At 42.0% G+C, this 15,721-nt stretch overlaps 1 protein-coding gene across 2 annotated transcripts; it reads left to right on the forward strand.

The window, feature by feature from the left end:
• The first annotated feature begins 7,764 nt into the window (after nucleotides 1–7,764).
• GATD1 (glutamine amidotransferase class 1 domain containing 1) lies at nucleotides 7,765–15,691 on the forward strand. Of its 2 annotated transcripts, none has more exons than XM_028735079.2 (8): nucleotides 7,765–8,070; nucleotides 9,120–9,196; nucleotides 10,560–10,665; nucleotides 12,258–12,365; nucleotides 12,957–13,051; nucleotides 13,796–13,889; nucleotides 14,816–14,927; nucleotides 15,304–15,691. In XM_028735079.2, the coding sequence occupies exons 1-8, from the start codon at nucleotides 7,944–7,946 to the stop codon at nucleotides 15,308–15,310; spliced, it is 726 nt and encodes a 241-aa protein (XP_028590912.1). In that variant the 5' UTR covers nucleotides 7,765–7,943; the 3' UTR covers nucleotides 15,311–15,691. The 2 variants fall into 2 exon arrangements, with proteins under 2 accessions (XP_028590912.1, XP_028590905.1); XM_028735072.2 differs by having other exon boundaries at nucleotides 7,767–8,070; nucleotides 15,301–15,691.
• The last annotated feature ends 30 nt before the right edge of the window (nucleotides 15,692–15,721 follow it).

Genomic DNA, 15,721 nt, shown 5'->3' on the forward strand with positions numbered 1-15,721 from the left:
CTTTCTTTCGTATTTATGGTTGTGACGTGATAGGTTAGGTCTATAGGGGAATCATTCACCAACAGTCATTGCTTAGTACTGTGGTGTCCCACTGTCTAGAACAATTCTCCAGAACCCACCTCCAGGCTGAAAGCACCTGTATTTTTGTGTGTATGTATGTGTACAAGCTTTCCTATACAAGCTTTCCTACCCTTATTTGAGAGTATCTGTGTATATAGTACAGTTTACTGAAGTCTTTGTAAAGCTACAAAACCTGTATTCTTTGTACAAAAAGCAAAAGGCAACCATTATTTGCGCACCTGCATTCACACAAAGTGTCCATGTTTTGTGCCACTTGCATTCCACCATGCAGCATCCGAAACCATGGTTTCCTTCCAATAAATGAATGTATGGTTAGCCAACTGGTGAATGTACGATAATCCCTCTTGTGCTGGGAGCTGAATACTACTGCTTCTAAGCATACCTTTTTAAAATGAGAAATCTAGTCAGTATAATCTTCTGGTGCAGTCAGCAAAAAATAGCCGTGTACCAGCACTGCACATTCTTTATATGTGTGTGTGGCACATTCCTCCCTGAAGTTTCCATGTAAACCAGGAGATGTTATCATTGTGACTCCTGCCCATCATTGACCCTTTTGGAAAAAAGAAGGGCACTCGCCTTGCTTACGCCTTGCCTGGCTCCTGCTCCTGCTTCTCAGCTGCTCCTGCGTTGGCATATTGAGGCAGGGCATAGGCATAGCTGTCAACGTTTCCCTTTTTTAAAGGGAAATTCCCTTATTCTGAATAGGATTCCTCGCAAGAAAAGGGGAGAGTTGACAGCTATGGACATAGGCTGGTGGGCTCCCTGAGTTTCTTAAGTAGCCCTCGGCCATGCATCTCCAGTCAGTTGTACTGCAACAAGGCACCTTCTTGTGTCTGTGACTGTGAGATCGTTCATTTGGCCTGGTGGTGGAGAGGGGAGGGAAAGAGGAATATGTGTGTGTGTGTCCTCTGAACTTACTAAATCTGTGCTTTATGGAAGTGTGAATATAACACTGCTATATTGGTAAGCCTTACGAGTTTCTAAATGCATGTCCCTGACCATGTGCAGACTCTTTCATCTGCTTAAAGAAGCTGAGCAAATCAGACTGTGCTGCAGATTGTGTCTATTCTTTCATAAGCTTTTTCAACTTTACTAAGTTGGTGTCTTTGCCCAAAATAGCTAGACTCACTCACTCACTCACTCTCACACTCACACTCACTAATATATATATTGCCTGTTGCTTAAGAGCTGAACTATTAATCTATACCAACTCATTTTTCTTACCTTTGCTCTTAAGGTTTTATATTCTCCCCTTCCTCCAAGCTGTCATGGTACTGCCTCCTTTTATCCTCACAACAACCCTTCAAGGTTGGCTAGGCTGAGAGATAGTGGCTAGGCCAAAGTCACCCAGTTTAGAACAGGACTAGGGAACCTTTGGTCCTCCAGATATTGCTGGACTGCAGTTCCCATCATCCATGACCACTCACCATGCTAGCTGCTGGTGGTGGAAACTGGAGTCCAACAACACCTGGAGGACTACAAATTGCTTAGCCCTAGCTGAGAACTTGGGTCTTCCAACTATGAACCTCTATGACACACTGGTTCTCTTAAAGTGCAATCCTATACATGCCTATTTAGAAGTAGGCCCTGTTGAGTCCTTTGTACTGGATTTGCTGCCAGGGAAGTAAGTACTGTATAGGATTGCAGCTTTATTTGATTTGTGGCAGCAGGTCTGCCAGTACAAAGGTTTGATCCACTCAGAGGCTGATGATGTGTGCTTTTAGATAAATGCATTGCAAGCCCTACTCTCTGAGGAGGGCTGGAGAGAGAGAGAGAGAGAGAGAGAGAGAGAGAGAGAGAGAGAGAGAGAGAAGGATGAGGAGCTGGTGGCAGAAACTGCCTCAGGCAGAGCAGCACATATAGAAGGGGTAGTAGAGGAAGTGAGTGATGGTTGGATTGTGTGCAGCATATTTCTGTCATAATTGCAGGAACCTACTTATCTGAAATTGTTTTTGTATATGCCAGAGATTTGTAATCCTTACCTCGCATTGAACAGCATTTTAATCTGGTGGAATTCGTAGGGGATTATCCTGGGCATAGTATTTAATTAATATTGAACAGGGCATGCTAATTCGCTTATAACCTGCTTTTGGTAGCTGTAGGTATATATAACTATTTGACACATTATCAGAAGATGCCAAAAGCTGAAGTATGAGCGTGTCACACTTCCTGTGTGGATATCATTGTTTGCTGTTGGGGCATGCCACCTGTTCCCATGGTTTGAGCCCAGGCATCTACCAATGGGGGCAATGTGAAAGTTTTATGCATCAACTTGGAAGTGCAATTCACTCACGATTCACTGTTTTTGGTGGATGATGCAGGCCCTAGATACAAAAAGTGTTGTTGGACTCCACTGAAATTCAAAGTGACTGTGAATCTTGAGTCCCTTGTAGTAATGGGGGTCTTGGTTTGTATACCAAGGTTCATCCTGTTCCCCATGTTTACTGGGAATGGGTATTTACTAATAGATCAGTGCAAAATACCGTGGACTGAAGAATATGGATCCAACTGCAGGTCAGAATTAAGGTGTCTAGGCAAACCTATGTGACGGAAGCTAGTTCAGTTCTTTAATGTGCTCTTCTAATGTAATAAAATACTCTGTACATACTTAGCCAATCAATATTGTGAGCATGAAACCAGAAAAAAATGAAATATTCATGTTTTGGGGAAAGGAGTAACAGTCTTACTTCTGATTTAATAATCTTGGAAAACTACCACCCTCTGATTTCATATTCAGAAACAGAAATGCACATTTGAATCTTTGCTTCACCCCTAAGCATGCATTAGAAGGGTGGTGAAAATCCGCCTTGAATACAGCAAGGATAATTGATAAGGGTAATTGGGGACCTGCTATTCGGAACATAGAGAGATGACTTGAACATGCACATAAAATCAGTATTTCAAGCTGGCACAGACATAACATTGCTGTTATGTATGCTAAGGATGAAATGCTCTAATTGTATTTGTTAATTGTGTATGGCTTACCCAGCCCACCCAGGATTTGGAAGTGGAAGAGTGACGGTGGGGGGTGGGGCATGGATTTGGAAGCAGGAAACTGGCAGGAACGGGATAAGATTCCTCTCATCTTGGAGACTGTGACCTGCGTGGCTGTATTTAGGAGCAAATGAAATGAAAAGGGAAACACTAAGGTAAAAGCTACATCTGATGTCATGTTAAGTCCAAAAAACAGCTTTCACAGATTTGGTATGTGTTTAAAGCAGGCAGGTGGGTTGACAAGAGTTACTTCTACTACTTATCCAATGTCTTGGCTCCATCCATCTTTCACTCTCTGCCCTGCCCCACACCCATCTGTTCCATAAGACCTCTGCCAAGACCTTGGTGGAATTTGATTGGGAAGGGATTCTGCTTACACACTTTGCTTCTTCCTGAACCCTTGTCTAACGCACACAAATGGCCCCCACTTCAGCTTCTCCACACAATGGAACTTCCCACACTCTGCTAGACAGTTGTCATGTTTAATTTGTCTCCTTAGGTCATTTTAAATGTGAGCTTCTGCTTCTAATGTGAATGTAAAACCTGCATTGGCCGCAATATACATTTTTTATTTTTCTTCTGAATTCTCTCTCATATGTACCCCAAGAAGTGTGAGAGAGACCCAAACGGTCTTGAGTAAAATAAAATAAAATCCTGCTATAGGGACTAGTATAGTCCCCAAAACTGAAGGCCATGCCTTGATTTGAAGTCAGACGTTGACACTAGATATTAAAGTTCAGTCATGGATAGTCATGCAGGGTTTATTGGTAACAGTTGTAGCAATGCCTAGTTGTGAGAAATACATTTAATTCCCACCCCACCCCCCATGTAATTCTGTCTTATCATTTGCCAGTTTTTGTACCACTGTAGCTTCAACTAGCCTCCTGAACTATCAAAAGAGCAAGGGGAATACTATTGCCTCAGTAACCCTTTTGTAATTTGTCTGTGCTTTCATAAATGTACTTGTGGTGACCTTCTTTGCCCTCTTTTAATTCTTATGCCTTTTCCTAAACCAAAAGTTAGGGAAAGGCATAGAGTAATACTTGCAAATGGGAAATGCTAATTTATTCAATCTGAACATTCGCTATCTGCTTAAGGGGATCACTTGACTAAAACAAATATATATCAGATGAACATAGCAAAGGTCATTACAAAAAACAAGTATTTCTAAAGGGTCTCCCCATTATCTCTAATGGGCCCCAAATATAATTTCTTTTTTGAATTGAATTTGTCAAGCAACATCTTGATTTCCGCCCCTCCCCTGCAAATGAACAGATCCACTTACCACTTAACACATCAATTGGCCTGTGTGTATAACATGCAGATTTGGGTTTCTTTTTGAGTCCATTGTTGGTGACTCCGTTTCCGCAAAGGAAATGAAAGCCTACTGACACACACCAAGCTAGAAAACTAATTTGTACCTTTTTGAATTTATAATCTTGCCTATGCTTCTATGGACACTTTGTATGGGCTGCAGCTCAACTCCTTAAAATCAGCAAAGAATTTTTCCTTTCCCATATAGTATTCTCTTTTATTTGACTTTTAAAATGCGTATAAATGCAATAATGCAGGTAGACTAGAAATACTAGATTGAAAATTAAAGTAGTTTAGCTTGTCCCATTGTGACCTACAGTGTTGTATGTCACCCAACGCTGTATCCTAGCATTCTCGAGGCTTTCCTACGTAGCTGAATCTAGTATTAGCTTTGAAAATCCATTGTGTGAATGGCGGGTGGGTTGATTGGGAAAGTGTACGCTTTTACACAACGTATGTTACTTGCATCAGAAGCTATATGGCCACTCCATATACTATGGAACTGTAAATGATTCCCAATATACCTGTAACTCTTATCAAGATTGTGTGAAATAAACTATATATATATGTATATTGTACACTTCTTATAGTGACCATCATTTTGTGTGTTATGCTTGAGTGTTGAGTCCTACTGTGTTTTAATTCTGGCTACATAATTTTAGATGACATGGAGTTCTGCACACAGAACTGGAATGATTTCCCATCCTACCAAGGAGGGACCCTGCTACTTAGTGAACTGAAGTGACAAGAGAACATAGAAACTGGTACTTTCTATCGACACATCTGTCTAAAATATGGAGAAAAAGGAGCCTTAACATGAGGAATTTGGTGAATAATACAAAATTTATTGCAGCCTGTTCAGACTAGAACTTTGGGAATGTATTTATCTATTCTTCGTTAGTTTCTGGAAATCAGAGCAATAAGAAGGGTGGGTTGTGAGCTACCTAGAGCAATATTCTGAACATCTCTGCTGGTAATACATTTCCAGAGTTTATTTAGAGCACAGCTATGCTATTCTAACTCCAAGGCTGCAGGGATTTACATGAAAGCTGTATAATGAGTCTCTTCTGTATGTGCTTTCTCTATTTCCTCATGTTGCCTGCAAGAGGGATTCAAAATGTTTGCTTCAGGATCACACTTGTTTTCCATTATACCTGACATTGGCTAGGGCTTATGGGAGCTGTGAATTCATAAACATCTGAAGGGCGCCAGGTTGTCTACCCTCGGCATACATGATTCTTTTTCTTTCAATGTGTATCATTTTGCTCTAACACTGAGGTCCCCAACTTGGCGGACATGGGCCCTTTCCCCTCCAAGGCCTCTTGCCCCTTCCAATAAAATTGTTGCTCTTCATTTGGTTGGAGGGGTTGCCAGGTTTCTTTTGGGGGGAAGGATATGGTCTGCTTTTTTCATTCTGTGTTTTTTTGCTTTGTTTCAGGTTGTATGTAGCTGTTTTCTCTACTTGCAGGAGGGTTCTGAGCACTACCACTATTTATTCTGTGCCTAGGAGCAAACTCAAAGGGACCTTGGGCCCACAAATAAAATATTTGAGGGGGCTGCCCTCCCCCAAGTTGATAGGCATTGTCATTCAAATGGTGTGGGTGCTCTGCATCTTGTGATCAATTATTTGGGGCAGGGTTTATCCCCCCCCCACACAATTTTGTTCAAGGTGGCATCCCTGCTTCTGTGAAATGAGCCAAACTCTTTGCCTAATGTTCAGATGGTTTCAGCTTCTTCAAAGAATTCATCCCCCTACAATTGGTGGAGTGTCGGGAGATTATTGACATACATAATATACTTTGTGAGCTAAAATGAATATTCTCTGCAAATGAAAACACACAAACTGGTGTTATGTCATTACCTCACATGAAGTTAGTCATTCTCTAGTTTCTCCCCTTTGTACTTTTTAGGATCAACAGGCAAAATCCTTCCTGAAAGAATGATTAGTTTCTGGTTCTCTAAAGAAAAAGTGACAGCATTTATAGAGACTATTTTTTTCCTTGCTAGTCCTATTTTCTCTTACTAGGCAACCCATGCAGGCTAAGCTATAACTTGTTCACTGCAGTAATCTGATGGCTAACTTCATATTGTGTAGAATAGTAATTAATCAATATATAAACAAATAACTATAAAAGCCATGCTAATCTTTTGTGATAAAGAGAAATATGTCTGATAGCACCTTGAGACTAATTATTAACAAGCTTTTTATTACAAAATGTGTATTCAATTGTTTATTTGTTTATTGCATTTATGAACCCCCCTTCCTTCAAAAGGAGCTCAGGGTAATGTATGCTAAGAGATAAAACAAGATTTATCAGCAAATGATAACAAAATCATTAAAACACAGATTGGTTTCAGCTGTGAGTTATTAAAACCAACAAAATATAATTCTGTAAAGGGAGGGTAAACAAAAATGTCTTCAACTGGTTTCTGAATATAAAAAAAGCGGAAGCCAAATGTAAGTCCAGGGAGAGGGCATTCCAAAGGCAAAGTAGCACCACAAAGGAGACTGTTACACATTCCTGGGCAACAAAGCCTTGTGAAGATCACAAGCAGGACCTTGTCTTTGCCTCCCAGTCTCAGGAACTGAATCAACTGGTATTGGAGGAGGCGCTCCTGCAGATACTTGGCTCCTGTCTGCAACTCGTACTTCACTGCACTAATCTTGGATGCATTTGGCACCCCAAACCTATCTTGTGGCTGGGGCAACCCAGTCAGATGGGTGGGGTACAAATAATAAAATTGTTGTTGTTGAGCCTATTCTCCATGTAGTTTGGACCTGTTTGATGATGACACAGAATTCCAGTATTCTGCCAACAGAGTCTTTGGATGCTAAGAAGACAGTGCACATGCTTTTGAAAGCTTCCATGAGCAGGCAAGTAGATGATCAGTTTTTCTATGCCTTTGAATTTGAGAACAAATCAATAAAAGGAATCAATAGAACATGTTTCCTGCTCCAGAGAAGTTGTCCCATGCGAGTCAGAAAAAGCCTTGGTATGAAATTAACCTCATACATGAATTCTGCTTTTAAATGATTGGTTAAGCAGACAGTAATAGTCAATGTGCTGCTTCTCAATTCTGTTCCTGATTTCTCCGAGCATAAAAAGGTAAATAAAGGTTCTGCTGGATCAAGTCAAAGGTCCATATAGCTGAACTTTCTGTTTCCAGGTTAGCCTCCCTAGGGGAGCCAATGCAGAAAAGGCCTCTGCAGCTGGTCCTTGTGGGTGTTTAGAGGCTGCTTAACCCTTCCCCTTCCAGCCCAGCTCAGACTCGAGAGCCGCCTGCTTTGTTTCAGGCGCTGGAGGGATCCACCCCTGCTGCTGCTGCCGCCGCCGCCGCCTTCAAGGCATCGCATCCGCTTCCCCGCTCTGGCGGAGGGAGGAACCGCCCTACCCCGCAGTGACGCCACACCTGCCTCTGGCCCATCTCCCTCAGCTGGGGCCGCACGCGCCATGGCGCCTGCGCAGCGCAGCCTGGCGTAGCGGAGGGGGGATAGGCCTCTGCCTGCACTCCAGGCGCTGCTAGGCTTCCCCACCTCCGCCGGCCGGGAGCGCATGAGAAGGCGGCCGCCGCCTGCTTCCTCTTTCCCGCGGGGAGGCTCCGCGGACGACGAGGCCGCCATCATGTCGGAGAGGCTCAGCAAGCCGACGTGCCTCATCGCGGCCAGCGCGGCCGCAGCAGGTGAGGGGCGGGCAGAGCGAGCTCGGGCTGGTGGGCGGGCGGGCGCCCCTCTGAGCTTTTTATCTCCTCGGCTCGCCCTGTGGCGGAGACGGAGCTGCGCGGGGCTTCTGCTCGGAGGACCCGGGGTGGCGGAATGGAGGCGCCCGAGGGAAGCTGCGGGGAGCCAACCCACGCCAGCGGCATTCCCATTTCTGCAGGGCGGGGCGAGGTTACCTTGTTATTTCTCTATTGTTATAATTGTTATTGTCCGTCGCGTAAGAGTTGTAGGAGCCCTGGCAAAATAAACACTTTAAAATAAAATAAAATTGCAACCCTAAACAGGAGAGGGGAGGCCGGGCCTGCCTTCCTGCACAAGCAAACATGACACCCCCCCCCATTTTTTTGTATTGTAACAATCCGGAACACCTGCCACACTCTCATTCTGGTACTCTTAGTCTCCGATATGAGCCTGAAATCCTTACTCATATTGTACGAATTGTGCTTGGAGCTGGCTTGTTGAGATTGCCCCTCACACACCACACCATACATTGAAAATGCTCTTATGCCACCTTAAACACTCGGGGAGGATCCTGGGAACTGCAGTTTGTTAAAAGATTCTGGGGATTGAAGTTCTTCTGTAAGGTCAGCCACCATGAGAGACTGCAGTTCTCTGTGTTTGTTAAAGTGGTTAGCGATACTTTGAATGTATGGTGTGGATGCAACCTACTTAATATTGCTCCCTGCCTTGAGCTCTGCTTCCCCTTTTTTTACTTTTATGATGTGGCTTTTTCTTATTGCATATCTCTCCTGCTGCATGAAATAGTTTGTCACAATTCTTCTCTCCTGGAGTTGTAAAACTGATTAGATGTTGATGTAATTTCTTGTCTGTTTGGGGCAACTACCAACATCCTAAGCTGGCTGTCTTTTTCAATAATATTATGAATATTGTGTATTATTAAAATGCTCCTTATAGGAGGAAAATGACCACCAGGAATAGCAGATTAGTACTGTGAAAAATGTGTACTTGAAAACAAACGAAACATGCCTTTTGTTTAATTCCTGTTTTCCAGGGGTATCTGCTGATTCCTTCCTTCACTCTTTTACCCTGGCAAGCTCTGCTTTTAATCTACAGGTTGCTACTCCAGGGGTAGGTAAAAAAATTTAATACCTAGCTGTGGATATTGTTGCAATAGATTTCAGACAGTAGTATTAGGCTCATTTAAAACAAACGGAACTTGCGAAAATCCATGAGGTTTATTCCTCGACCAGTGAAGATCATTTTTTGGTCTTTGAAAGAATTGTTGAGGGAGCTGCATCCCAGGGCAAGCAACTCATACCTCAAAATCACATATGTGTGGGTGGGAGGATTGGGTGAGGGGATTGGGATCCAGAGATACCAGAGCTACATTCCACAGAGAAACTTTCAGAATAAAGAGGCAGCCCTGCTTTGTAGGGCTGTTGAGTGGAAGTGCATTAGGTTCCAAAAATGCCTGGTGTTCTGCTGCCAGGTGTATTGCCTTGTTACATGAGGGAAGAATGCACAAACAATCCTTGCCTGCTGATTCTTTTTTCTTTGTAGCAGGAAGTAATTTTTATCCCCTGCTCCAGAAATTGGAGCCTTACTTTCAAGAGTCAAATGTGGCTCCCCAGGAGGCCATTGGGACTCTCCCCAGGTCACACTCCTTCATAGACTTGCTTTGCGCCCTCTTTGAGTGTTCTTGCCTAACTGGAATATGTCCTTCAAATCTGAAAATGTTTCTTGCTTATCTGGATAGAGGCATGAGCATCCATGGTGTGTGTGTGTGTGTGTGTTGAGACAAAAAGTACAGGTACTTTTATCCTCATTTTTTGTACAAAATTAGCCTACCGTACTTCCTGCTTTGAGTGTTTTACTCGCATTCTCCCTGATGAATTCCTGCAGATGCCCATGAATACAAGAGTGTGTGTAGAAACTAGCCTACTGCACAAAGCTAATATTCTTAATAGTTGATCTGCCCACTTTTGCCTTTGGCCTTGCAGTCCACTGGCATGCAGCCTCCAGAAGGTTGCTCAGATGGAAATGTGGTCTTGGCACTGAAGTTCTCCATCCCTGTCCTGCCATCTTACCCGAGAGCCCTAGCCTGCTCTCTCCTCTCCCTACTTGAGGGGGGAGGGTGTCTTTCCATCATCTGAGTCTACATCAGACTCTGTCTTTGGAAATAGAGAGGGCAGTAAATATAGGTCTTTTAAGTGGAAACAATTAGTTTTAGGCTGTGTTATTTGGGAAAGGGAGAGGCATTGGTTTGAGCTGCAGTGCTGTTCATATGTGTAGCTTTGTGCATGTTTTACAAAATCAGAACCACTTGTTTGCATATGAATTGTCTATCTTATTTCAGTCAATCACCAATAAATGGTATGTCTTAAAAAAATGGGTGCTCTTATCAGATCTTGCCCATGTATAAAATCTTGCATTTAACTAGGCTTTCCTCACATATTTTCATTAATTGAGCTTTGACCAATGATTCTGCTAGGGAAAGTCAATTGATTTCACTGGTGTTAATGAGGCAAACATGCGTTGGATCCAGGACTTCCGAATGAAATCTTACGCAAATCCTGCCAAGCTGGAATCAACTGATGGTGAGGTATCTTTTAACTTGCAACTCAGGGTCTGTTCTCTGTGCACAAACTGTTCTTATCTACACAGTATAGTGCTCCTTGCTGCCAACTCTGTCAAACTTAAGCACTCATTGATTTTAAAAGTGATTGCTGAGCATGTGCTGAGAATAATGCTATTACTGTTTCTTTTGCATTTTTAGCAATGATTTAGATAGGTTTTTTCCTGTTTGCCGCAATCTCAAGGCCTCTCTTGTATTTGTGACAGAGAGTATTCAGATATGATAGGGAACTATGGTTTCCTTCTGTGACAGTAAGCTATGGCAGATCTAAGGCTCACACATTCCTTCCTCCACTCCTTTGCATCCAAGGGAAAACTGAAAGGTAGTACTCTGACTTTTAAACTGACAGCACTTTCCTGTGATATCTAAGCTTGGTGAACTGTGGTTTATTTCAACTGTAACTTGTGATAACAAACCAGCATCAAGGAGTGGTTTGGGATCCTGGCTCGTTTTCAAACCATAGCTTGAACAAACATTGTTCAACTCCCTGAGGGAACTGTGGTTAGTTTAAAATAGAGATTTTCGCACCATGGTTGCAAAGGAAATGGTGATGGGAGGGTGCCTTAAACCCAAGGCTCACCATGGTTTCCCATTGCATCTGAATTGACATTTTCCTGCCAGTGACCTACCAGATCACTTTGGGGAGGAACAAGACCTGAAATAGGAGCATAAATCCTCATAAGGCAGCCCCCTCCATAATGTTGCCTCTCATTTTTATTTGATGGGCAATTGGTTTGTCTGTAGTTTTCAGACGCAAACATGGTCATGAGCAGTTTTCAGACATTCTGTCCTGTTTCAGTGTGACCTCAAAACAGAAAACAGTGAGGCCAAAGGGAATCTAGCCTGCTCTTAATAGTTTCGGAGTGTGGTCAATAGAGCCCATTCCAATGTTTTCTTGAACAGGCCCCTTCCAATTACCCCATAATGAAGAATCCTGCGTGCACTTATAGTGTTTCTGTGGGAACAAAGCTGCCTGTGAAAGGGACACAGTGGGGAAGGAGAGCAGCAACTATTCTTCTGAAGTCAGCTGCAGGGTTGTTTACAAAGCTGTCCTCTTGCACCTTGTTGCACCCTGGAGGCTGTGGTTGGTTTGGAGTAATGGCTCTACCCCTCGTTCCAGGTATGGTAATCCCCTTGATGGGCAGAACAGGGAAAAGGTGGAACAACTCTTCACACCTTCAAAATCACACCTGCCGTTGGAGCAGGTAAAGTAAGAGCCAGGTCACTGGGGGCAGTGAATATGGGAGAGGGGTCATAAATTTATTTGTAGAAAGGCACTGTTCCTGTAGTGCCAACTCCAGGAATTCTGGTTTGGGGGAATGAAGGGGAAGGCAAAGGCCATTAATAGGAGAGCAAGGATTTAATTGGCACATTATAGGACTTTAGTGACTAAAAGCTGGGGGAGTGAATGGGGTTGCATGAAATATTTTGGGGTGTAACCACTAGCCCGTGGAGTCATCCCTGCCAGCCTGTCAACCTTGATAAACCTTTAGCTGGTTTTGAAATAAACAGATCTTGCAAGCGTCATAAGCTTCTTTGCTTCTTCCTCCCAAGGTGCCAGATACCATGCTTTGTTGATTCCAGACTGTCCTGGTGCCATGGTGGATCTGGCAAACAGTGGTTACTTAGCTAGAATATTGCAGCATTTCAGCTCTGAAAACAGTAAGTAAACTTCCTTGGGGATTTATGCTTTATTCTGTACACTTTGTGCATCTTAGATTGAGAAGCATATAAACTGCTAAGACTAATTAAGATCTCTCTTTCTGGTAGGGGCGAACATCCAGGAGGTCTTAAGGAAAATTATTGATAATGTGGATACAGTAGCAAACTAGTGCAAACTCAGTTCAGTAACATAAAAACAATTGTAGCCAGTTTAGAACCTAACATTGTGGATGTGCATCGCTTAATCTACAAATACCAACACCGAACTTCTTTCCACATCTTTTTTACACAGCCCCTCCCCCCAGCAATGTTTGCTGTCAGTCAAATCTCAGTCATTCTGAGTGGTTTTTATGCCTTGAATCAGATTTGGAGAACCTGTGGCCCTCAAGATATTGCTGAGATTATAGTTCCAACATCTCTGTTCATTGGTCATGCTGGCTGGGGCTAATAGGAGTTGGACTGTATCACAGAAATACCTGAAGTCAGTTAGATGGGAAGAATATTTTGTAGCATAACTGAACTTCTTGGGGGGGAAATCAGTTGTAATTTTTCTGAATAGGGATTTTTAGATGAAGCTGTTTTTCTTTGTAGAACCCATATGTGCTGTTGGACATGGAGCTGCCGCCTTATGCTGTGCCACAAATGAGGACAAATCCTGGGTATTTCAGGAATACAGCTTAACAGGTGTAGGTGCAGTATGTTTAAGCAAATCACGACTTTTCATATATCACTCTTCTAAAACTCAAGTTTCTGTTCTGATGAGTTCCATAAGAAGTAGCCTTTGTCTACATTTTATATGTGGCTTTCCCCTTGGGCTTCCCAGATTACAACCACAGATCTGCTCCAAGCCTTTTATAGTAGTCTGTTTTCAGTGAAGGCAAGCACATATTTACTGGCGTTTAATTCAGGGTCATTGCAAGGTGAAATGACTGATAAAGTTGTATTTATTTACTTTAAAAAAAAAATATAGCCAAAAGACTCCTCAAAGCAATTTAGAAAAATAATCTCAAGAAGATCACAGTATAATCAATACAAACATAGCCATATGCATTATGTAGTTTTAACTACTAACTGTGGGGGAAACCATGTACTTAAATTTTCTGTTGATATGCTAGCATTGGGATAGAAAGGTGCATGTTTACTTAAATAACTTTATTTTAGGCTCAAGTATAAAGAGTGTTATGAACTAATGCAGCAATAGGCTCACTTCAGCCTTGTTCCTTCTCCCCTCCCTTTAAAATTAAGTCCTGTGACCCACTAATGTATTTTGTGTGGTTTGATTCCTTGGTTAGGAGCTACTTGGTTGGATCAGACCAAGGTCAACTTAGTCCTGTATTCTTTGCAAGAATCTAGTCAAGGTGTTGGGTAGCCCACCGAAAACAGTATCTTCTTCGTGTTTTGTGTGACATTTATTTTCTTGTATCTTCCAGCCTTGTGTGTATGAACTAATAAGACTGCCTAGTTTTGCCAGTTTGCCTATTATCTTTGAGGACTTTGCAAAAGATTCTGGAGCTATCTATAGCGGTATGTCATTTAAGGCTCTGTTCCCACAGGTTTTTAATCAGTAGTTGATTAAGTAAATATGATCAAGAAATGCTTGGGTTGTACTGTATTAATGCAAAATCTAATGCAGATGTAAGACCTTAAAAGTGGAAGTTAGAAAGTGCTTGTCAAAATTTCTCATTAAAACATTCAGCAACATGGAAGCTATAACAGCCCAGCATTCCACAGTAAATCTCCCAACCTTGGAGATGAGCTGAACAGAACTATTTCATAATTCAGGCACCCCCAAACTCGGCCATCCAGCTGTTTTGAGACTACAATTCCCATCATCCCTGACCACTGGTCCTGTTAGCTAGGGATGATGGGAGTTGTAGTCCCAAAACAGCTGAATTTTGGGATGCCTGTCATAATTGAACTCACAGGAACTCCATTTCAGTCTTTGCCACTGACCATCTCAGAAATGAAGTCAAGCTTGTTCATGAGTGGAATCTGAATACCCTGCTGGAGAGCCCTCTAGTGGTCCTTAATGTTGTTGCAGGCAGAAGTTAAGATCCACTGTGTTCTTATATACCCTCAGCATGCTCTTGCACACAATTGTGCAATATTTTAAAAGATGAATAGGAAAATTTCATTCTATTTGTTTCAAACACTAAGGAGAGGGGAAGACAAGCACAAGAGTCACTGTGGCTCACATGCAATAATCTAAATCATAATCTGAGCCTGGCCAATGTTATAGATATCCCTATAATTGCTTGGGTTTTACAAGTCACAAAGGACAATAAAAAGGGTTTGCAAGAGATTTAAAAAAACCAACAAATCAACTTATTAGGAAGATGAAATTAAATCGATAAACAGCAGTAAAGATTTGTGTATAGTTTTTCTTAAGTGTCAGAGAAATGGAGGTTGTAGTATGTAAATTAAGACATGAATATTTTCTCGCAATACAGCCAGCAAAGCAGATGCAGTGCATGTTGTATTGGACAGACACCTTGTCACTGGACAGAATGAAAATTCTACAGTTGCAGCTGTCCAGAACCTTGTTTTTCTTTGCAATGGCAGGTAAGAAAAGGTGGGGGAAGTTTCAGTAAAATTTTGTGCCACTGCAGACATAGCCCTTCAGTTCTGGAGTATTCTAGCCAATGTGTGTATGTCTGAGAGGGGGAGACTAGTTTTATATTAAGAATAAAAATTATTTAGTTACAGCTAGCCAAACTCAATCTTTTTCTTCAAAGAAAAAATGAATATATATTAAAGGCTTAATGGGGTAGCAGTACATAGCTTCATTTTTAAAAATAACCTGGTCAATTATGGATAAGTAGATGAAGCAGATCTCTGATGCTTAGCTGCTTGGTTTTTTTCTAGCAAATTATTACTGTAGTTTAGATGTGAGCTGTTTACAGTGATCTAACTATTATGTCCTACTTTCATTCAGCAGAAAATGACGGTGCTCTTTGTAAATGGGATGAATACAGAAGTCTTCAACTTTGAGAAATGGAAAGGAGAACCCTGCACATTTGTAAGGATGGGGACTGTAAATCATGTGGTAAAAACCTTAGTTGAGCTGTTTTCCTGCTTTTTTGAAAAACATTGTTCCATCTTGTGTTAATACAGTCTAAAAAGCCTGGCTAAACACGTAACATGAAAAACCATGGTTTGCAGCTCTGTCAACAGCTGAACACCTGAATTAGATATTTTTGAAGCTATTACTTTGTTAGTTACCCATGTGTCCAAGTCCTCATCCTTGTGCAGGACTATATGGTATTAGTTTACAGTTGTGGCAATTAACGATAACAATACAAAGTAAAGTATTTGTTACACTTTCACATAGGAGTTTTGAGTTTGATTGCAGGTGC

Source organism: Podarcis muralis, chromosome 1 (assembly GCF_964188315.1).
Source record: "Podarcis muralis chromosome 1, rPodMur119.hap1.1, whole genome shotgun sequence".
NCBI lineage: Eukaryota > Metazoa > Chordata > Lepidosauria > Squamata > Lacertidae > Podarcis > Podarcis muralis.

What these genes read in the sequence shown, in the direction of transcription:
- GATD1 (XM_028735072.2), top strand. Translation starts at nt 7,944, where the DNA reads ATGAGAAGGCGGCCGCCGCCTGCTTCCTCTTTCCCGCGGGGAGGCTCC. An exon ending in TACAGGTTGCTACTCCAGGG is followed by an intron (nt 9,197 to 10,559) that starts GTAGGTAAAAAA and finishes TGATTCTGCTAG; the next exon opens with GGAAAGTCAATTGATTTCAC. An exon ending in GCATTTCAGCTCTGAAAACA is followed by an intron (nt 12,366 to 12,956) that starts GTAAGTAAACTT and finishes TTTTCTTTGTAG; the next exon opens with AACCCATATGTGCTGTTGGA.